At 36.7% G+C, this 23,257-nt stretch overlaps 2 protein-coding genes across 6 annotated transcripts in view; one reads left to right on the top strand and one right to left on the bottom strand.

Annotated features, from left to right (window-relative positions):
* The window catches only part of LOC135471673 (filamin-A-like), a 70,176-nt gene extending 55,315 nt beyond the window's left edge, over positions 1 to 14,861 (top strand). The window contains 14 exon segments of the mRNA XM_064750985.1: positions 77 to 250; positions 460 to 621; positions 892 to 1,095; positions 1,537 to 1,689; positions 2,257 to 2,385; positions 6,650 to 6,814; positions 8,819 to 8,920; positions 9,327 to 9,464; positions 10,096 to 10,226; positions 10,930 to 11,047; positions 11,513 to 11,683; positions 12,290 to 12,505; positions 12,822 to 13,019; positions 13,330 to 14,861. Of these exon segments, the coding sequence (XP_064607055.1) occupies positions 77 to 250; positions 460 to 621; positions 892 to 1,095; positions 1,537 to 1,689; positions 2,257 to 2,385; positions 6,650 to 6,814; positions 8,819 to 8,920; positions 9,327 to 9,464; positions 10,096 to 10,226; positions 10,930 to 11,047; positions 11,513 to 11,683; positions 12,290 to 12,505; positions 12,822 to 13,019; positions 13,330 to 13,517 (2,249 nt within the window). The 3' untranslated portion in view covers positions 13,518 to 14,861.
* Positions 14,862 to 17,689: 2,828 nt separating this feature from the next.
* The window catches only part of LOC135469870 (SRSF protein kinase 3-like), a 45,918-nt gene continuing 40,350 nt past the window's right edge, over positions 17,690 to 23,257 (bottom strand). For all 5 annotated transcript variants that reach the window (XM_064748496.1, XM_064748495.1, XM_064748494.1 and 2 more), the window contains 4 exons: positions 23,171 to 23,256; positions 22,354 to 22,461; positions 21,364 to 21,526; positions 17,690 to 20,652 (listed from right to left, as the gene is read on the bottom strand). In XM_064748496.1, coding sequence (XP_064604566.1) covers positions 20,468 to 20,652; positions 21,364 to 21,526; positions 22,354 to 22,461; positions 23,171 to 23,256 — 542 coding nt within the window. In that variant the 3' untranslated portion in view covers positions 17,690 to 20,467. The remainder of the gene's footprint in view (positions 20,653 to 21,363; positions 21,527 to 22,353; positions 22,462 to 23,170; position 23,257) is intronic.

The raw sequence follows: 23,257 nt of genomic DNA, 5'->3' as shown, positions 1-23,257 counted from the left end.
CCTGTATTAAACCTGAAATGAAAGCTCAAATGGAAGTACACCTATGACTACAAAGGGGATTCTGGTATGCCAACAGGTGGTTTATCCCTGGCTGTGGAAGGCCCCTCAAAGGCAGAAATAAACTGCAAGGACAACGGTGATGGCACCTGCAAGGTGACCTACCTGCCTACAGTACCTGGAGAATATACCATCATCATCAAATTTGCAGACAAGCACATTATGGGTTCTCCATTTAAAGCCAAAATCACAGGTGAGTTTTCTTGTTTGGAGTGAATCTCATCTTGTACATGAGGAAAGAGTAAATGAAAATAGTGTTAAAATTTTTACTAGTACTTCTTGTGTGTGAGTTTTTTTGTTTTTTTTTTCTTGATTTGGAAAACAACATTCATCTAAGTTAGTGTGCATTTTAAGTTCTTCGTAACAATGGAAGACTTCATCTTTTCTTGTTGTTAACCGTAGGTGACCGTGTGAAGAAAAGGTCCCAAGTGTCTGTTGGCAGCAGCACAGAAGTGTCTCTTAAGGTCACTGAGGCTGACATTGGCAACTTAACTGCTTCCATCCGTAGTCCATCTGGCAGGGAAGAGCCATGTATTCTCAAGAAATTGCCCAATGGTCATCTAGGTGAGTGGTGGACAGGTGTATATAATTTTGAAAATTAATCTACATACTTTTTCATCATCATGTGCATGTATCAGCATAATAATCTTTTGATTAAAAGTGTATATTCATAACCCATTTTAAAGTTTTCTTAAATTGTGCTTTAATTGGCCTACATTTGGATTTGAATGGACAAAGCTCTTGTACTTTAAAATCACATACTGTTGGGCTAGTATGCTTCATTGAAATATCTTTTTGCTTCACGTCAACAAGTTTTTTGCCTTTGACCTGCAGGAATCTCTTTTACTCCTCGTGAAGTTGGAGAGCACTTGGTTAGTGTGTACAGGGATGAAAGTCACATCCCTAACAGCCCCTTCAAGATCAACGTTGGAGAGGGCGAGGTGGGCAATGCCTCCAAGGTTAAGGCCTATGGCCCTGGCTTGAAGGAGGGAATGGCCAACCAGGTTAATGAGTTCACAGTCAACACAAAAGACGCAGGTGATTTTTTTTTTTTTACAGATTTGCATATAGCATCTAGATGTATAAAAACATTCCACACATTATCTGTGTGTAAATTGAATTATAAATTATTCTGTATTCAAAAAGTTTATTTTGATTCTTTCAAGATAAAAATTTGCATATACACATATGCCACTGAGCAAAGATCTGGTCAGAGTAGATCTGAGCAAAGATGGGATCCTGTTGGTCCAAATTATAGGTAGCCATTGTATTTTTTTTATTCTGTGTTACTCGATGGTCCTAAACTGAAACTTTAAACTGAAATCACAAATGTATATACTAAGCTATGTATATTTATTTTTTGTCATAAATGTCATCAAATGTATAAGCAAATAACCATCAATCTAACTTAAATTCCAGTCAAAAGATATTAATGTCATTGTTATGTACCTTCATGGATGTATTTTTGCTTTGCCCCAGGTTACGGAGGTCTCAGTCTGTCCATTGAAGGACCCAGCAAGGCTGACATTGAATGCACAGACAATGAGGATGGGTCATGCAGGGTAACCTACAAACCCACAGAGCCAGGCACCTACATCATTAACATCAAGTTTGCAGATGAACATGTACCAGGTATGTACAGCACCATAGGTGAAGTTCGTAAACCTTGCGCTGCACTATTGTACATTACAATTTGCTAATGTAAAACATGAGCGGTGAAAAATAAAGGGCTCATTTTGAGTCCAAAAAATGCTTTGCCGTAAGGCGATGGAGGAAATGGAAACTTAACACGGTAGGTGTGCTTTTAAAAGAATTGGACAGTATGAAGAGAGACTTAACCTGCTACGTGGCCAGTCAGGCAGCCTGCATGTGATGTTCCAGTTCTACTATTGAGTAGAAAGCTTTTTGCCATTATCTTTTTAGTTTAATTGCTTAAAGAAGCTGTACTACATGTACCTCCCTCTTGGGAGATGGTAGATTATTTTTACTGACCTTGAAAAAATCAAAGGGTCTGTAAACTTATAAAAAATATTCTACACCAGAAATTTTTTACCAAGTTGATTTTATCTACTTGGTGGCCAGTATGATCTGATTACCTTTATCAGCTGATAACATCTTTCAATATCATTGTTTTTACGCGTTTTTAAGACTTTTGATTGATGGAGACTTGAGTTAAATTTGGTTCATTCTGTATTGCAGGTAGTCCATACACAGTCCGCATTGGTGGAGAGCCATCTGTGCGTCTCACAGAGAAGATCACACGTCACCGAGAAGCTGCTGATGTCACTCGCATTGGTAGCCAGTGTGAACTCAGCCTGAAGATACCAGGTAGGTTAAATATGTAACTTTAAAAACGCCTCATTATGAATACCAGTGACACGACTGAAGGGTATTCATGCTAGTTATGATGCACATGCAATAATTGTTTAGGACAAACTTCAGGGAACAAAGTGGCTTACTCTTTATCATTGAAAAACGTTTCAGGTTGTTGTTTAGAATTATTTTTGTCCTGTACATTGCATTGGGATACAACCATTCCTAAGTGATGATATGTGTTGACGCATATCTACTCTGACGCTTTTCTGCTAATGTTACCTTTGGCTGTAGTCCTTGGTGAGGAGTGATTTATGGAATATCCCAGCAAGCGTCCGTATCTGTGTCACTGATAACTTTGAAGGGGTGTCTGCTCTCAGTGTTTAGCGGTCAAATGACAATCTTTATCAAATTGAAGATTCTCTCTTTAAATTTAGTCTCAGGGGCAGGAAATGCTAGTTCATCTCCATGGAAACCAAAATCCTGGTTAGTGATCACAGGATAAATATAACATGTAAAGTGCTATTAGAAATACACTGACATGTTCAGGTGCTTGGCTGGCTGTGAATATTCTGAGGGGTCACAGGACAGGAGTTCCTTGGCTTTTTGCTTGGCTTTTTTAAGAAAAACAAAAACAGGATGGCTTGGAGTTGAGTAGACTTATTTTGTGTAGATAGTATGAGATTTTGCAAGGAGTTTGTTCAATATATGCATTGAACTCTTGAACAATGCAGTCATACAGAGACTTGGTAGCTAGCTATTTTGAGAACAAACCATTTTTGAAAAGTTCAATGTATGAGGAAGTGCCTGGAGTGGATTACATATGCTTTCAAGATCTAATTGGTGAGTTGTTTTTTTTCTTTTGTTCTGTTAAAATTTTTGGTCCTGTTGAACAGATGATGAACTAAGATATTTACTGCGGGTTTATTTTATCTCACTCTCGACCTGATTCCTGTCAATATAATCACGAGATCATTAAATACAGGATAACTCAGGCTGTATAATGGTAATATGTGGTATTTCAGAAGGTCATTCTTTAATACAATATAGAATATTTGTGACAGTTCACTGTTTCATGCATATATGCAGTGGCTTGATTATATGTAGAGCAGTGTAAAAACACAGAGACTAGGTCATGCGGTCCATTTGAGTTTGTACAAGCTGGAATTCATGAGGTTCTAAATTAGATGTTCTCCAAGCATCTGATGCAAGTAGTTGATGAATGTGTACTTGATGGCTTAGGAATCTCTACCTCTTCAGTGCCGAGTGGGAAGCTTCACACCTGCCAACAAACCCTTGGTGCTGTACGCTTCTGTTGCTCTTCTGCTGGTTCCCTTCTCCCATCTGTTTCTGTCTGCCAAAATGGTGGTTTTCACTGTTTTCTAGCCCATGTACTTCCAAGTGGGTGTAGTACTGCCTGCAGAAAGCCATCATCATAGGAGCTGTGTTTAGCAAACTGATGCTTCCTGCAACTAACCCATCAGCTGTTTGTCTGTCCATTTGGAGGGAAATGCCAGAAGGGCCCTTTATCTGTCTTGATTATTAGGCGTATCAATTCCCCCTCAGAGCGTAGGACAGGCACTACTATAGGCTTTCTGCTGGGTGAATAACCCCCTAATTTTTTGCACTATGATATTCAAATAATTGCTGAGATTTATAACTTGTAGATTCATGAACTGCTTAAATAGGCATGATACTGCAATGTTCTAGATGGAGATTAATTGAAACTGTCTTCAGTTATTTGTCACCAGGAACAGCATAAAGCACACAGTCCTTTCATCTTTTTAGTACTTTTTTGGACAGTATGCTGGATCTTTCCATATATACAAACCTACTTGGCTCATCAGTTGTCCTTCAACCATGCTTGCATAGTAGTTCTGCCAGTGTCTTTGGTACGTGCACCTTGTTAGGCCGTATAGGCGGTCAAGTTGGCATAACATCTTTGTGGACAGTTACCTGACCAAAAGCAAAATGAAACTGAAGAAAAAGTATTCAGATGTAAAAACAACGGTTTTGTTCAAGTTCTCTCACAGCAGAGGCAAGAATTTTCCACCTGAAATTCACCTGAAAGGTATGAAGATATTTGACCTACATGAATAGACCCAGGAATGTTATTTTCATTGGTAAATCCCAGCAACCATGTTTTGGGTTTTTTTTCGGGGGGGAGTGGGGGAGGGTACAAATCTCAGATTTTTGTATTAATATATCATTTGTTGTAAATCAGTCATTGGAACATGTTTGGTTAATTTGAAACAAGTTTCTCTTTAATGTAAGTTAGCAGAATAATTGAATACACATACTTGTCATGCTTTTTTTGATAGTATCTAGCAGACTAAAGATGCACATTACCTAAATTAATTTGTTTAAAATGAAGTCATAAACTAGCGGTACTTTGTGAAAAGGTCAGAGGTGTTTTTGTCACCAATATACATATATATTTGTGTGTTTCATTCAGTTTCTCTCATAAGTCATGTCTCTAGTTTCCAAATTAGCAAAGCCTCCTCTTTTAAGTTTGCCATATTCCCATAAATCTTCATTGTGTACTTTAGCTACATTTAAAATCATCTTGATGCTAAAAGTACATCACATAATAAAGCTTGGATCCCCAGCAGATACATTGGTAATAGCTTTCTTGTGCAGGGAATTATTTGGGGAATTATCATAATTGGAAACTTGCCAAGTTCATGGGAAGATTGAGGGGAGCACTTAAGCAGGAGACTAATTTATGACCTCTTGATGCAGTCATGCAAACTCCACACTTACAGGGTAGATTTAATTTTGACCTGGTTTCACAACATACATGTTTCTTTTTCCCATAAATTCCCTAATTCATGCATATTATATGTGATGGCTTGATTTTGGAAACACAGCTACCTGTACATTGGTACAGGTATTTCAGTGAAGATACTTGGACAAAGCTAGATGATGGATAATACTCTTGGAAGCGTATTGTTTGTCTGATTTTTGTTCACCGTACTTTCCATCCATCCTCTCTACCGTGATGATGAGCTAAGAAGATTGATTAATGACTTTAAAACTTTGGTAGTCTGTACTTGCTTTGCAGTTGGTCGGAATATCTTTCATGTGATTTGCCAAATAGATGTATTGTTTCATTTGTGTAAAATCTAAGGTACAGTTAACAACGTTTAGTATGATTTTTGTGAGATTTGGACACAGTTTGCTTTTTGGTACAGAGGATTTACATTGAAAAAATTTTGTCATTTGTCATTAACATAACTTTGCAGGTTGCTTTTTAAGTGCCTCTATTATTGTATATCATCACCAAGAATATAGTGAGTACCAAAATGAAATCTCCAAAAGAAATTGGGTGTTCTCAGTTACCCTTTGTGTAATTTGGAAGTTTGTTGGTAAGGGTTTTTTTTTTTACACAACACCCTGACATGGCGACAGTTGTTGTCTTGTCTGAGACTTAAGTTCATGCAAACATTTGTGTAACTCCATGAAACACCAAAAGAATTGTAGAAAGCATATCAGAATGTAATATTTTCTTAGTAATGGCCAATGTTAGGCTCTTTCCAGTTACCTACATAGGTTGTCTACAGAATTAATCTCCACAGAATAAATAGCTTTAAACATAATATTACCAAATGACTCCAGAATACAGAAATACAGTTTTAATTGGGATTGTAGGTTATGACCTTTGCATTGGTATCTTCTGTTAAATTGAAGAACTCTGGAGTAATTTGATGACAGTATCAAATTGTGAATGATAGGTATATCTTAGGATTTGAAAGAGGAATTTGAAATTATTGTAGTAGTAATTGGAAATTCAGGATTACTGGGTTTTAGAAGTTATATGTTTGCCATATAATATCAAGGGTTTATAGTGACTGTGTTTTATGATTTTTCTTCTCCTCATTTTTTTGTTTATATAAACTGTTAATCCATAATTTTCATTTTAATTTCATTGGGTTTAAGGACTAACAAATGAATTAAAACATTGATAACAAATAACCCATGTTCAATTGCTCTCTTTTTCACAAACGCATGCAGATTCCAAAGAGAAAACTTTTTGTGCCCTGAAATTTAATCAAGATTATTGGAATATGTTTACTGTACTTAAACTCTAATGATAATGTAAGTTTTCAGATGCCATGTATAAATGGATTCCTTTCTCTTCTGGGTTTACTTCAGTGAAATTAAAATTTTATAAAACAATGGGATTTTGTTAACATTTATTTTCTGCTTAATGATGTTAAAATGTAGTGGCAAGTTTTATTATTATTATTATTATTATAATTTTTCTGTTTGCTATCAGGAACGGATCCATTTGACATGGCTGCGTCTGTGACCAGCCCTTCAGGTGTGACAGAATTGTGTGACGTTGTCAGCCTGAACGATAACCGATACAGCATCAAGTTTGTCCCCAAGGAGATGGGCGTGCACACTGTCAGCGTGAAACACAAAGACATGCACATCCCAGGTAAATCTCAGCTAACACTTGGCTAACAAACATACCCCTGAAAAGTCTTCCATTCCATTTACACTTGAGGGATGATGGATATTTTAAAAAAATGCAATCCTTCATCACTGAGGTTTTTATTTCAAGGATAGGCGATTCAGTAATAATTACAGGGATGACCAGTAAATAAGATTAGTGTAACAAAGTGATCATAAACTGATTACACAAAGCCATTACTGACTTCTGAGTAAAAAAATATTGAAATTGGGAGAGACCATGTACATGTGCATTAGTTCTGTGCTGTGACTAGGTAGAGTGTCATATCTGATGTCTTTAGCACAGCTTTCCAGTGAGGCAGCACCCAAAAGGTGGTAGCACTGTGGCTGACCTATAACATGAAAATCCCACTGTGGTGTGTCTGAAATGTCAAGATCACATGAAACTAATTACACAGATTCCCCTCACAAACCTTATGATAAGTTAGGTGGGATCTCCTTTGGGTTAGTACTTTTTCATTTTAATTTTTGAGAAATTTAAAAACAATGCCGTAGGAACAGTAGAAATTGTTTTATTTTTGGGTATAACTACTATTAGAAATTCGAAAAAATCATTCTCACATTATTCATTAAACTGTAATAAACTGGTCTCATTCTGTTGTCTCACACATACTTATTTTTACTTCACCTATGAAATGACTTGCAACAGTTAAAGAATAAACAATATTTAGAAAATCATGGCGATGTATAAAGTTGAATACCCTCTTATCACACTAACTTCATTATAAAAAAAACTATGCACATTGCACATTTATTTGGAAACCTGTAGTTTTTGTATCATCTTTTGTCAATATGCTTCAAGAAATTGATATTCGTTGCATTGTTTAAGCTAGTACAAAACAAAACACACATCTATGAACTTCATAGTTGTGAGATGGTTTTTGTATGCATGTATGAAACAGTGTTGTATTCTTACAAACAATATATCAAGTTCTGATTTTTCAATTGGGGTAATGTCTACAAGTAGATACATAATAGTTAAAATATTTGTCTTACCTAATACTTATTAGGTATATTATATATATATATTATTTGATATCTATAATAGGCTTAAGTGGCTGTTTTAGTAGATGTATGAATTTAATTTTGTTCATATGACATGGTACCTGGTATGCCGGTGCACATATTAAGTAGAGAATTTATAACAGAAACACTATCACAAACATAACAGTCTGTGTTACTGTTAGAATTTAGTCATTTTCTGCTTCCTTGATATTTTAATGAAACCAGTTTCTGCACAAGAGTAATTTGTTCATATGGCAGATAACTGTACATTTTTTTGTGCTATTATTTGTATAAATAATTATGTCGTCATGTTTGTATAACCTGTATGTGGATGGGTGGATACTGAGTTGTGCCTGGGTAGTGATTAGCATGTAGATAAATGCTCCACCTGACCTGATATGACATGTTTGCCCAAGATTTCTGGTACTTGAGTCAGCCACCTGGCTTGTTAACCAAAGCTGGGTAAGGTAGACTTAATTCTACCTTGGTTACGGGATTGTCTATGTTTGATTAAGTCCTGAGGTAAATTTTAGACTGCTAATCTGGCTGTGACTTGATGAAAGACTGAAGAAAGGTCACTGAAAGTGCCCCGTGAGCAGACAGGTGTGTGGAACCTAAGGGCAACACACAGATACAGGTGAACCTCTGAAAAATCCCAGCATTCTGGTTTGTTCATCATCTGGGGATTTTTTTATGAAAGAGTTTTCCTTGTTTCTTGATGTGAATGTTAAAAATGCAGCATTTATGAAATTTCATGTATGTTCAATTCAGTTTTTAGAATGTTTTTCTCATTGTAACTAGGTTTAAAATGCTTAACGTTTTTTAGTGTCTGGATTTCTAGGATCCCAACGTGATTGGTGGAATATCTTGAGCTGTTACTTTCTGAGCTCTGATTGCAAACCTGGATTATCTATGAAAGTTGCGGGCATAACTTCTAAAAAATAAAAATGAATTTCTTCCACAGGTAGTCCATTTGAGTTCACAGTTGGCCCAATCACAGGAGGTGGCTCTCACAAAGTACATGCAGCTGGCCCAGGGCTAGAAAGGGGAGAAGTTGACATTAAAAGTAAGACAGACTTTAACATTGAAATTTTTAAACCAGTGTCCACTTTCAAAAAACTTTGTAAGTGTTGGGTAATATATATATATATATGTTTAAAACATATTTTCAATATAAGAAAAAGTATGAATAAAAAATGTCATTAAAAATGTGTTAAAGAGGTGCAGGTTGTGCTTGAATGTTTCAGAAGGTACCATGTATGTTGTTTTTTTGTCATTCATGTCAGTTTTGTGTCTTCGTAACCAAAAACCAAGAAAGTCGATAGCTCATGTAAAAAAAAAAAAAAAAGGTTTTGACAAAATGCCATTGTAGTACTGATACATTAACAGTAGACATGGCTTTCAAATGTTTTCAGATTTTAAATGACGTACCTGTATTGACCTGTAATTCTCATATAATTTGTTCCTGTCAGATGAATTCAATATATATACCCGAGAAGCTGGTGCAGGTGGACTGTCCATTGCCGTAGAGGGCCCGTCGAAGGCAGAAATCAACTTTGAGGACCGTAAAGACGGATCTTGTGGAGTCAATTATTCAGTGGCTGAAGCAGGTAAATCTATGGTTTCATAGATAAAAAGTATGTTAATTGAAGTTTTACGTGCTCGATTTGTGGTATTAATGACAAGAAAGACTACTAACTCATTTTGTTGGTTTCTGTGAGTTCTTTGATCCTAGAGATGGTGTTTAAGATTGATTTTGAAAGGTGCGCAGATATTCTGTTGGAAAAGTTTACATTAAAATTTTGCTGACCGTTTCCTCTAAAATGCACATTTTTGGTTGAATATTTAGGTCAGTTACAATAAGTGTAGGACACACTTTACTAAATATGTCACTTTCCCATTAAACTATTTATACTTTAAATCCTCAACAAATTTGAACAGAAAACTCTAAATTTGGATGTAATATGAAAGCATAATTCATTTAGAAAACTAAATGCATTTTCCAAGTAGAGGCACATATGGACTTTACAGAGATATAATAACCTGACCTGTTCAGATTAGATGGTATTGCTTTAATATGCCAAGTCAAGCACTATGTCTGTGGTTGATTGTGTTGAACATTTAGGGTAAGCTTTACACCTGTCTCTCATGGAAAATAAAGATGTTGTTATTATTGTATGGTTTGACGAAATCAATGGATATTGACATTAAATTGTCTATTTCCTCTATACCTACTACTAGGTGACTACATGGTGTCCATTAAGTTTAATGATGAGCATATCCCAGACTCCCCATTCAGAGTGCCAGTCAGCCCCAGCATTGGTGATGCCAAGAGGTTGTCTGTCAAAGCCTTACAGGAGAGGGGCTTACAGGTAAGTGTACACTGCTGACACTGTTTATCTGGTGAGGTAATGTCCTAAGATTTGTGGTTTGTCTTGTCCTTAACTATAAAACTGTTTGACGTTTTTTGTTAACTGACTCAACTGGCTGGCTAGATTTAAACTATGAGGCCCTTGACCAATAATGTCATATTCCTACTTTAGCTGTGGCTTTAAATCAGGAAGTTTGTGAAAAGTTTGTGGTTTACTCTAGACACTCCTGTTTCCCCCACCCATAAACTCAACTGTCTTGTTGTAAGTAACAAATTCTTGATTGCAGTTTTAAACACCAAATAAATTGGATTAACATAAAAAATGTACAGGATTTTTAAATGTGGTGAAGTGGTGCAATGTATTTTGAAAAGAAGAGATGCAAGATTTGAATTGCTGCTGTATGCAGTGGTTTAAAGCTATACCAAATCGAAAGTACACAAAGTGGAGTGCAGTGGGGTATAAGAGTTACAATATATTTGACTTATGGTTGCTGAATGACATAGGAGGTATGAAGGTCCATCCTGCACGTTTATTATGGTGGAAGTTTTTCATGATTATAGCATTAAACAACTACTAAATAAATAACAGGCTCAGTTGAGCTTGATACTGCTTAAGAGCATAAGACAGGTGTACTATGAGTTGGCAAAGTTTCACCAGGTCTTAAATGGTTTATCAATAAATGAATTAAATTTTGTACATCCAGGTGGGCAAACCGGCAGCATTCACGGTTAACTTCAATGGAGCTGAAGGCAACCTGTCTGCTCGGGTAGTGTCTCCTTCAGGTGCAGAAGATGAAGCCTTGATTCAGGAAGTAGACTCTGGTAAGTTGAGGAAAAAAATGAAAACTGTTCTCGCTGTTCCTAAAGATAAACTGTGTTGAATTTGGTTTTTCTCAAGACCTACTACTACAACAGTACTAAGTTGAGTACCATTAGTAATTTTAAAATTGCATGCATTTTTGAGATGGCAACCACATACGATATTTATGGATTCTGGTTTTGTCAAGCATTATCCTGCAGTATAGCAGATATATATGCTATATGCTCCTTCCCTCTACTATGTCAACTGCGATCACAGAATGGACGGGATCAAACTTTCTGTTCCAAGAATTTGTCTGCATTGATGTACTATGAAGTGGTTGGGTAGGTTCAAAGGAATGTAACATACATGTAGACTAGATCCACTGCCTGGTAACTGTGCATAATTTCAACATTGTCTCTGACTCAGTGACTTGGAATGGATGCACTTAAAACATTACATCAGTATATGTATTTTTTTTTTTTCAGGTGAATTTGCTGTACGTTTCATCCCGAGAGAAAATGGCCTCCATTTTGTTCATGTGTTGTTCAATGGCTGCCACATACCTGGCAGCCCCTTCAAAATCCTTGTTGGCAAAGTGGATGCTGATCCTGGGAAAGTCAAGGCTACTGGAGACGGCTTGAGAACTGGTCGAACAGGTGAGCCAACAATGTAACTAAGGTTGTGGTGAATTTCTTATTCTTTACATTAAAACTTCATGATTACCTGCATGCCTGTGAAAGATCCACTGTTCCTTTAGATAGACAACTACTATGTAATAATATGAATACTGGTTATTTGCTTAAATTTTGGGCGGCAATATCATGGATGATACTTAGTATGCTTTTAATTCAAGTACTTCTTAGGCTGCAGCCATGCTGGCCACCATTATATAAGTGAAATATTTGAGTGTGGCATAAACAGCTTCAAATAAGTAAATTCCTCCGGATGTAGCCTGTTCCCTAGCACCATAATGCTAGCGACTGTCATAGATGTGAAACATTCTTCAGTACAGTGTAAAACTTCTATCAAAAAAATAAATAAAAATATCTAAATAAATTAACTGAGCACAGCTTCAAGTCCAGAAGTTTGTGATATGGCTACCAAAGGGTGGTGGGTTACTCCAGCCGTAAACCTAAATTTTCCCCATCACAGAAGTAAAAAAGTCTTCAGTGTGAATGAAACCCCCCCAATCGAATGAGTAAATGAATAAATATTGGAATGTTTGTGAAATATTGACTATACATGTACATGTACGATTCCAGATCAAGTGGCCAAGTTCTGTGTGAACACTGCTGATGCTGGATCTGGAGCCTTGGCTGTGACAGTTGAAGGTCCTTCAAAGGTCAAATTGGAATGCAAGGAGATTGAGGAGGGCTATGAGTTCAGCTACACACCCACAGCTGCTGGTGATTACTACATCAAGATCAGATATGCAGGAGTGAACATTGTGGGTAGCCCCTTCAAGGCTGTGATTGAAGGTAGGGACATTGTTTCATGTATTGCTTTCCCAGATTGGGTGTTAGGGATGCCAGGTGTGAATTAGGACTTTTCCTAACTTTCAGTTTCATTATTTAACATGGGGTACTGTTTTGTTTCTGTGGCTGGGGAATTTATAAACAGCAATATATGGAGGAAGATCCAGGTTTACATAAATACAGACACCATTATATATGTACCATGTAAATGCAAGGGATTTACATATTGTCCCCAAGGACTAGTGTATATACTTGCCTCATTACTGATTACTTCAATTTAAGTTTTGTGACTTAACTTGATTTTGTTTTTGTTTATTAGGCACAGGGCGTTCGTCAGGTCTTCATGAACAGTCATCTGTTATTGTGGAGACTGTCACCAAAACAAGCACAATGACAAAGTTCAAGGGTATTCAGAAGTTTGACTCTGATGCAAGCAAAGTGGTAGCCTCTGGTGCTGGACTTCAGAAAGCCTACAGAAACAAGACCTCTGGCTTTACTGTTGAAACTGCACAAGCAGGTATGGGAACATAATGTTGGGCTAGATTCCCAGCAAATGTATAAGCTTGTTTCCTGAAAGTCTCCCTGAATGACATTGAAAAGATTCTGACACCTAGTATGAAGAATGTAGGTGAGCACATATCTGGAAGGCCAAGTCAAGAGTAGAAAGATTTTGCCATTCTGATTATCTTGGTGAGATATCACAATGCACAATTTTGTGTTGGAAATTAGTATTAAAATATTTGCGTCTTAAATGTTAATATTTAATACTTTGTGAACATATATAAATGCTGTCCATGTCTAATTTACTTTTTGTATTTTCTGTTCAGGTAACAATATCTTATTTGTTGGCATTTGGGGACCCAAGGGTCCAGGCGAAGAGCTCATAGTGAAGAAAACTGCTAACTCCACGTACAGTGTCAACTACATGGTTAAAGAGCCTGGTACGTACATGTTAATTGTGAAGTGGGGAGACCAACAGATCCCAGGCAGTCCTTTCGCTGTGGATTGTAAGTAGGAACACCAGCCAGAACTTGCCAGCAACCAACCCCAGACCATCACAGCAGCAGAGAGTGTGAATACATGAGGGTAATGAGGTTCAAATAAGACAAATAAAATAATGGTCAGATACTGATTATCTGTGATTTTAAGACCTCAAGTACAGTGTTGTTTGTATCATTTAAGGAGTTTGAACAAACACGATATAAAATGTTCCCAATTTTGAGGAAATTTTCGTTGGCTTTAGCTGTAGTTATATCTTGAATTCTGTGAGGTTGTTAGACTGTACAGGGAGAAAAATGTTATATATTATACCAGTCTAAATTAACTAAAGTAAACAACAAAGTGAGAGGAAAAACAACAAAATGGAACAAAATTTCGAAAAAAAAAAAAAAAGAACGAATGAATGAATAACTAATGTTTATAATACTATGCTTTGTAAAACAGCTATGGATGTGGTATGGGAAAGGGACAATACTATGCACGTGTTTTATATATAGCCCAGACTCGGCTTTCTAAGCCCACTGCCATGAATAAATACAGCTTCTGCAATTTTTGTTTCAAAAAGTTAGACAAGCCAAAGTATCTGGTACCACCTAATGTTCAAAATTTTAAACATCAACATCATGGTTTATGCAAATTTAATTATGTTTTATGAAAAACATAAATCAGTTATCAGTAGAAATTACTCCTACATAATTTTGTGGCTGTGTACTTATTTATGTTAATGTGAAGTAAACACATGAAAAAAAATAATGTGTGATAAAAATCATACTGGAGTAATTGAAAATATTAGTGGCCTTCAGATGTCATTTTCTTGTAACCCTGCTCTACAATATTGTCATGTTTTTACACATCATAATCTCAATTTTGCTATGTTTATTGTTTTTGTATTTTTATAGCTAGTATAGAACTGATCTGTTCAACTCCCCCCCCCTTTTTTTTTTTTCCTTGTGGACTTGTTTCTCTTCATTAGTTTGCTACTTGGTATGGAAGCATAATCATCCATTTGCATAAACAAATGCAGAAAATGGGTTGTTGGAATGTGATTGGTTGAATACCTGGAGACATAATTTGTCAGTTGATCCCTAAGCTTGTAGTCATAATGAAATTGATGTTGTTTATGCAATGAAAATCTTGCTGAAATGTTTACCCATAAGCAAAGAAGTAGATATGCTGCCCAAAAACCCCATGCAAAGACTTTGGGTGTTACTTGTACTGGGGTAAAGAAATGTGTGTATGCTCAAGGATCTGAACAAAGAATGAGTAGCTTGGAATTTTTTTTTCTCTCGCATTTTTAAACTTTTGACTTGGCTCTATATATACCACTGCCAGGATAATAAAAATATTGTTGCTAAAACAATGTGTCTTGAGTTTTCTTGAATGAAGAATATTTCAGCCATATTGTGGCCAGAACGTGTTAAATCTAGACTTAAAAATGTTAAATTTAACAGAAAATCTGCTGTCTGGGTTATGCTAGAATGTATTCTGCTGTTATAACATAATATTCAACTCTACTCAGCATAACATTCTATTAGGATAACACCATATTCATGTTGACCTGGTAGAATATGTGTGATACATGTATATTGAACAGTAATGCCCTGCTGTAACAGAATACATTCTAGAATTACTCAGACTAGAGACCGATTTTTTTTTTATTGGAGAGCAAGAGGAATTGAATGATGCTTGATGTAAATACCATTGGAAGGGGACGGCTGACGTTTGGAGACAAATTCTGACAATGCAATCATTCAATGAGGACACATTTCTTCATCAAAACGAATAAGCCATTTGGTTTCTGGTTGAACTTCCCAGTTTATATCGCTAGCACAGGTTTCCTTCCATTCTTAGTTTGACAAAGAATTACACAAAATTCCACTGAAAAATATGAATTGGCTGGCAATGTAATGTCGGTGAATATATTTAGGCTTACCAACAGACAAGTTTTGAGCTCTTGATGTTAATTCTTGAGATTCCTCTCTGGGTGTGTGTCACTTGAAATATACAAGAACTGAGCAAAGGATTTGAAACTTTAACTTTCTTTCAAGCACCGGTAGAAAATATCTCCCACAGTGATGTAACATTGCCCTGGTGAGGTGAACTGCTGGCTCAGTTAAACACACCTATTTCCTAAGTGGCAACCCAACCCTATTAAGCTAGAGGGATTTCGGCAGATGCAAATACATCTAATTGCTCACATAAAGGCAACTCCAATCTTTCATGTAGCTCACACTGTGTATATGTATACACATATTTTCCCTTGGAAGTCTTGAATTTAAATGCTCCTGGGGCGTTGACGACCTCAGGCCCCGGGATCACGAAGCAATTTTAGACTCAAGTCCAAATTTAATTTATCAAACTTGGTATGCTTCTTTCCATTATTTTAGCTGAAATTTATTTTACAATAACTTACCCAGAATTTACATAGTCGAGCTATATTTTGACTTTGATATGTAAGGCTGACGATTTCAATTTCAACAATTTCAGTGATCTGAAATTTTGACTTCAGTCTAAGATCACTCTGTGATAATGTAGCCTGAACCCTTGCCTGATTGGCTAGCCGGAAAAGTCGTTCTGGTTGCCTTTGCGTGTGTCAGGTGTTGTGTATGGTATGTTGGAGTGAGGCAGCTGTATCGCTACATTGTAGTTTCAAGAAGACATGACCTGATCAAAATAATGTTGAATATGACATAATACCTAGTAAGGTCAGGCAGCAAACAGCTGAAGGTTGTGGATTTCAACCAGGAGCTTCTTGGTTTCATCCAGCCAGAATGCTGGCTGACATCATATGAGTGAAGTATTCTTGAACACGGCGTACAAAAAATGGTGCCAATAATGCATATGTTTCGGTCAAGGCAAGAACAACATTACACCCCATGCATACATACATACATTATGCTTGGTATTGGCATTTACAAAACTGATGATTACGGTCAAGGGTGTTAAAGAAACCTTTCAGATACCGTGATAATACAAATTAAGAAAAAATATTCCTGCGAAGTCATAGTAAGTGAATGTGTGTATATGTTGTAAAATTGTGAACAGCTTAATGAAGCACTTTAATAGACTGTATGACGGATTAAACGTGAAAAAAAAAAAAAAAAAAAAGCCTGTTGAATTATGAAAACTTTTGTAATGGAAACCAGATATGATCAAACAGATCAGGGTTTTACCTGAATTAACAACTTTTCCAGTTATATCAAACAATTTAAGTGATCATGAATATTAAAATCTGGTACTAAAATTCAATTAGGCAGAAGGCAATGTTGATTCACCAGTTAAGAGATTTGAATCTCTTTACAGAGGGCTGGATTGGAGTCTTGGATCTGTCGGATGAAAGCTTAGTTATTAAAGGGACACAGAATAAATGCTGATTCCTGGGTTAAATCTTGCAATCTCGGTCACACTTGAATATATCTGCCATACCTAAATTCAGCTTTGGGTGGATGTTAGCCTGGACTTGCCTATCTCTCGCACCAGTCAATCAGAAACGATTCTGTATCCCTTTAACCCGAGATACAGAACTCAGTGACTTCCAGCATGATTTGTCTCCAGACAACTGGGAACAGTATATACTGGACTCGAGCAGAGGCTGTTAACATTTATGAGCTTGTGATAAACATACAACAAACTGACTAAAAAATATTTCCCTTTCAACCTGCGCTAAGAGATATGTATCCCAAAGCAGTTCTCTGTGATAAAAGTGACCTGACTTTCATAACAAAATTAAAACTCTCTTTGAGTTCATAAAGGTTTTGATGGTTCAAATCCAATAAAATTTTTGTAATTTTAGAAAAGCCCAAACAATTACCCTTCACAAATTATTGACCTCTTCTGTGCACAAATTAGTTTAAATTCAGTAACAAAGTGCTTATAATGCTGGTTAATTTACAACTCAATCAAGATTTAGAAACATTGCAACATTATAAATGGTACAGGTACGCTTCTTCAATCTTTGGGCAAGTTTTCATAGTGTTTATTTAAGCATATTCTAAGGGCATTAATCTATGTAAACTGAAAAAAGTCTATATACTTTTAAAGCTCTGAAATTGGCCAATCCAAACAATGTTGTTTTTTTGTCCAAAATGAAAACAGGTGCATAAATGACATTGAAATTGACATTCTCAACTCTTACGCAACACGGTTGAGAAATCAGAGTAATTCACTGCTTGTCAAACAAAAACAAAGTTGAGGTTCAACCAAATTTGGTTTATTACAAATGTATCACTGTACATGAAGATGTTTGTACAAAAAAAAAGCATCTACTGGCGTACAGGAAAGGCCAGTTACCATGGTAACTTGGGAGCTTTGTGTGACCTCCAGACCCACAAACATACACAAATTTATCTGGACAAAATGGCCACAATTCTGTGTTACATAAAGGTACTTGTGCAAAGTTTATGAAACACATTAACTGTAAAAACAGAACAGCTACTGGACTGTCTTACAGCAAATCAAAATCCAGAATAGCTTGAACAATGCCATGATGACAAATGCAACCCATATGTTATTCAAACTACACAATTTCAACTCATTCTATTCGAAAAATTGTAACGAAACAGTATGTATATACAAGAGAAATGTTGCCGAGTGAAAGTCTTGAGACAGAAGTGCTTCTACACAGCTTGTCCTCATGCACCATCAGTAGCATTTTAACAGTCACTCCTGCATATTTTCCACGTGTCACATACAGAGTGAATGTAATTATCAACAACCTCTTCCGAGTCCTAACAAACTGGCGCTGGCACGGAAAACAGTTTATCACATATTTCTCACAAAAAAAAAAATATATATATATGTTTATATATACCTCTTCTTTCACTTTTAGCCTTCAAAGATCCATCAAAGATACTGCACAAATGCTGACATTGAGAAGGCAGTAATTCAACTGCATTTTGTCGGTAACTTGACACAAAAGTTGCAGAGAGTAAAGGTAGGGCCCCATACACCCAGTTTAAATAAATTAAAGATCATTTGGCACGTTATACTTTGATAAGCCAGGTTCCTTCTACTTACGGAGCTCTCAACGATAAATATATCACAAACTGCAGATACAGAATGATATAAATTGATGAAAAATGGTTGTACATTGTACAAGGAGGCTATGACATTTCACTAAATTTCTATAGATATATTTGTATGTGTACCAAAGCAGCTGCTGGTTTATCTGTACAATTTAAAACATATTGCAACTATGTTAAAATATGAAGATATAATGTTGAATTGTGAGGCTTTCCTCTGACCAACAGATCTACAGGCTTGGCAGCCCTGTCAACAGGAGTAAAATGAACAGAGGGTTAGGGGTGAGGAACTACCGCGCCTATGCTTATACACACATATTTCTGTTCAGACTGACAATATGAAATAGCTGGTCATACCTAGTTTCAGTAAAGAGACTTGTACATGTATATGTAGTGTGATAGCTCAGATCAACAAACTTCTAAGGCAGAAACCTTCATGTTAATTACCTGTAAGAAACCAGTGAAGTCCATCTCATTTCATTTGTGCAGATTTCACAAAACTGACTGCCTTTTTTGGCAAACAAATGAAGACCAATCAAGTATATTACATCGAATAGGACAATAAGTCAGATCAGTTTAAAGAGTTGTTAATATATCTCTTACATAAAATTTTTCTTCTGTAAACAATTTTTTTTGGATTGCCTGTTTTGTGTTGCTACACCCATGGGAGATAACTGTGTCTGAGGCTAACTAAATGCAATATGGTCACCATTGACAAGCCTACGACCAAAAGCTCAACTTTTGGTCGCTCAACCAAAAGAAAAGAAGGAAAAAAAAACCAAAAAAAAAACCAAAAAAACAAAAGGAACAATTATGTTCTGTAGTGAGTTAATGTACATGAAGATATCAGTCTACAGCTACTCTACAACTGCTTCCTGGTCAGTGTCTTGTATCAGATGTTGATGAAGACTGAATTGCCATTAAATTTCTGGGTACTGGTTAAATATTCTCTTCTGGAGTTTGTGAGAGACTAATAATATTTAACAGTTAACAGTAAACTGTGTATTCCACAGGCTTTAGAAGATGTTAGATAGAAGCAACTCATGCTTTTATCAAAATGAATGTAGGGACTAGCAACAACAATGCTACAATGAAATCATTAAACTTTTGTAAACAACTCTGTATAACAGAGATCAAAATGAAAACAAATGCGTGAAAAGTAGAAAGCGCTGATGTGGACAGACAATGGCCTATGGAGTTATGAGCATGTGACACAAAGAGGAAAACTAGGAATGCAATAGTCTGCCCAGCCTTACCACCAATTATATTTACAATTATTATTCATCCCATTAGCAAAGTAATAAATTACATGAGAATTTGACAGTTGCATGCAAGACTTCGATATTTCTAACGTCAGTTAAATATGTTAATTTAACAACTGTGTGTCTTGATCATATATTTACATTTGGCCAAGTCTTCATCAGAAGAGAAAGAAAAGAATATATTTCCTTTTGCAAATCAGTTTCTCCTATGACAAATATTTCTTAGAATTACTGATGCCAAGCAGACCAATTTGCACTTACCCATGTTACACAGTCAACAATGCTGTGTTGTGGTAAGACAAAGTAAACCAGAAGCAGCAACAACAACAATGGAAATATGTTCCAGATCTGCATGAACATAGACAAGCAATTTCACCTCTTGAATCATGACAGTGTACAGTCACATTTCAGTCAGATCTTATGTGTCAAAAATGTTGGCCTGATGAAATTTGTCTCTTTCAAATCATGAATGGCTCCACTGGCTTCAAACTGAGAGTGGTCTTGAGTTTGTCAACAAGATGGATGGGATTGGTCTTCGCACAGATCTGGGGGAAGATTCTGGAGCCTAGTAATAGAAGCCTGTACACCATAGACGACTCTAGAGGAGTGACGCCCAATATCAGGAGGTGCCTATGGAGACGGGGTCATGAGGTCGCCGTTGTGGTGTGGTCGCCCATGGACAGTCATGAATAGAGCCATGGGTGTTTGAGACACTCGGCAGCTGTTGCTCTCTTCTCAGGGTCAAAATGAAGCATGGGCAAGAGAAAATCAGACAGGTCCTGAGCATCCTTTGGGTCCCAATCGTACTTCTCTATAAGGACATCTGTAATCCCCCACGGCTTCAGCTTAGTTATATTCCTCAGCTCTCCTGAAACAACAACCATGGATGAACTGAACATAGACTGCAATATACTTAGATTTGGCAGCTAGGCTACCTAAAAGTCTGATGTAGGAGACACATGATATCCAAAAATTTTGCTTGATACATAAAGTACTAAAGTTGTGAATCTCACAATTTATGGTAAATAATATCCACAAAATGCAAAAACGATGGAATATCCCCCCTCCTGACATTGTGCTATACATTTACGTAAAATGTCAATCTCAATGCAGTACCACCCCTGACATTTACCTTAACATTGAATCCAATACATACATATTACATGTCATGAATTTTGTCATTTACAATAATTAACATGTACACAAAGTATTAATGATGAAAAATGTTTATGTTACTGTTTCATATGCATGCACAACCACAGCTCATTAGATACAGTGCTTTTTAAGATACCACCCTTGACATTTACTTTTTTCCCCACTTACTGGACACCTGCACTTCTCGTGATAACAACATAGGCTACAACTGTACAAGGGAAGACTTAGACTCACCTATCTGATTAATCTTTATTCAGAACAAGGTTTTTGGCTTAAATGATCCCTCCTCCTCATATCCCTTGTGCATGATGAAATGCAAAATCGGTTACCAATGACTTTTTTGTTTCATACCAGCTGGCACAAAACCAACACAAAACTTCTTGTAAAATTTGTAAATGTTAAAATTCAAATATTAAATCATTACCTCTTCTGTTAAAGAACTCCCTCGAATACTTTCCACTGAAGGCAATTCCGCGAGGAATGGGCCCTAAAAGCTCAATTATATGGGCAAGATGGTCCTCATCACGCGTGTATTCCTCCCCAGAGTGTGGCTCAAACAAATAGTCCCCTGTTGCTAGTTCAAAAGTCTGCGAGAAAATAAAATTGAACGATTGTCAAAAAATAATCTTCATCAATTTAAAACATACAGAAGCATAAAAAAGTAATAATTCTGGCCAAAATGTGCATTTAGTATTTTTACACAATGCCAATGAAAAGACAACAAAACCACAAAAGTTTCAGACAAATTTATTCAACATGCCAGTTATTGCCGACACCAAAATTTTAAATTTATGTCTTTACAGTCCCAGACAAATTTATTTGATACGCCATTCACACATGTGCAGTCATGTCATAGCTGCTCTGAGTCAATCACCATGACACTCCTTAGTAACGTGACTGAAGTACAGGGCACACTTGCATGAAGGCCTCTTAATGCTAAGAGCACATAACTATCCTGACAACCAGCACTGTAGGTATTATACTGCCACAGTAGTTATGTGCACTTAACGTTAGGAGGGCTTCGTGCAAGTGATCCCAGGAGGTGAAAGCAAAGTGAAATTAACCCAGACAACACTTTTGATAAGGTTTTAGCACAAATTATGAAAAATAAGGCTATTAGTAAAGAAATTCTGGCAAAGTCATCAGAATGTGCCTGGCATTCAAATATGACAATTTTAGAGCCCAGTGGTACTTTATACTTAAAGAATTGGTAAAAATCAGAACTTTGCCCATTTAGCACCATGCTATTTATCACCTCCTGGTCCTTGTGAGGGACCCGGATGCTTGAAGCTAAGAACTGATAACAGCTAAACGCTTATGTTTGTATGTTCTGGCACATTACTTGACCAGTGTGAAGAGTGGTCACATTGAACAGTCTCCACCTCTTCAGATATTCTAAACTTCTAAGCCTTACCATACAGGCTGTGCTCCAAATATCTGCTGGGGGCCCATAACCTGCACCAATGAGAACCTCCAAACACCTGTACTGTCTCGTCTGGATATCCTCTGTGAAGTGATGATACTAAAACACAGAAAAGAAATCTCAAAATCAGAGGAACATAACACTGGCATGCAGTTCAGCTACATTCTGACCACGTCAAAGATAGCTGAATGGGCTATTAAAATGAAACCTAGTTAAAGACCCCGGTTGGATTAACACGTACTGGTCCTAACAATATCTTTAGCTGGATGACTTTTAATTTCCATACACCGCAGCTGCTTCATATTCAGAAGAGAACAGATATGGGTGAAGAATAGATAGGTTATCTTGGTTAACCTCATATAAGGCAACATCAGCCATTTTGGATATACATATAGATGGTATATGTAATGTTTGAACAGTATCTTAAGACAACCTGGCCACATGCAGTGTTTATATGCAAGAGTGACAATTTCCAGCTTATTTTTTATGTGATACATGCCTGTACTATGTCTTCAAACATTTTTACTGGATTGGCTACTAAAACTTGATTAGTTTTATTTCTGGGGTCTGAGAAAAACCCACCAAGACCATCACCCAAAGCTATGCACCTGACCAACCTCCTGACATAAAGCTACAGCCAAGACACAGATTGAAGGATGCAATGTTTTTTGTACAGGCAAATGCCATTAGTCCTCTCAGCCATTTTAGTAAAGTAGGAGCTTTGTAGGACTAAAGATCAAGTTGCTGCAAACTAAGCAGCATGTTTGGAGTTTTGGAAGCTCCTGAGTTATCAGAGCTGGAAACTTACTGTCCAACAAGCATTGCCCAGGTCAGCAATCTTTACACGAAACTCATCATCCCTGCTAGGCTCCTTGGATGAAGACGAATCAGACAC

Source organism: Liolophura sinensis, chromosome 7 (genome assembly GCF_032854445.1).
Source record: "Liolophura sinensis isolate JHLJ2023 chromosome 7, CUHK_Ljap_v2, whole genome shotgun sequence".
Classification (NCBI taxonomy): domain Eukaryota; kingdom Metazoa; phylum Mollusca; class Polyplacophora; order Chitonida; family Chitonidae; genus Liolophura; species Liolophura sinensis.
This window is presented reverse-complemented; position numbering and strand designations above follow the sequence as displayed.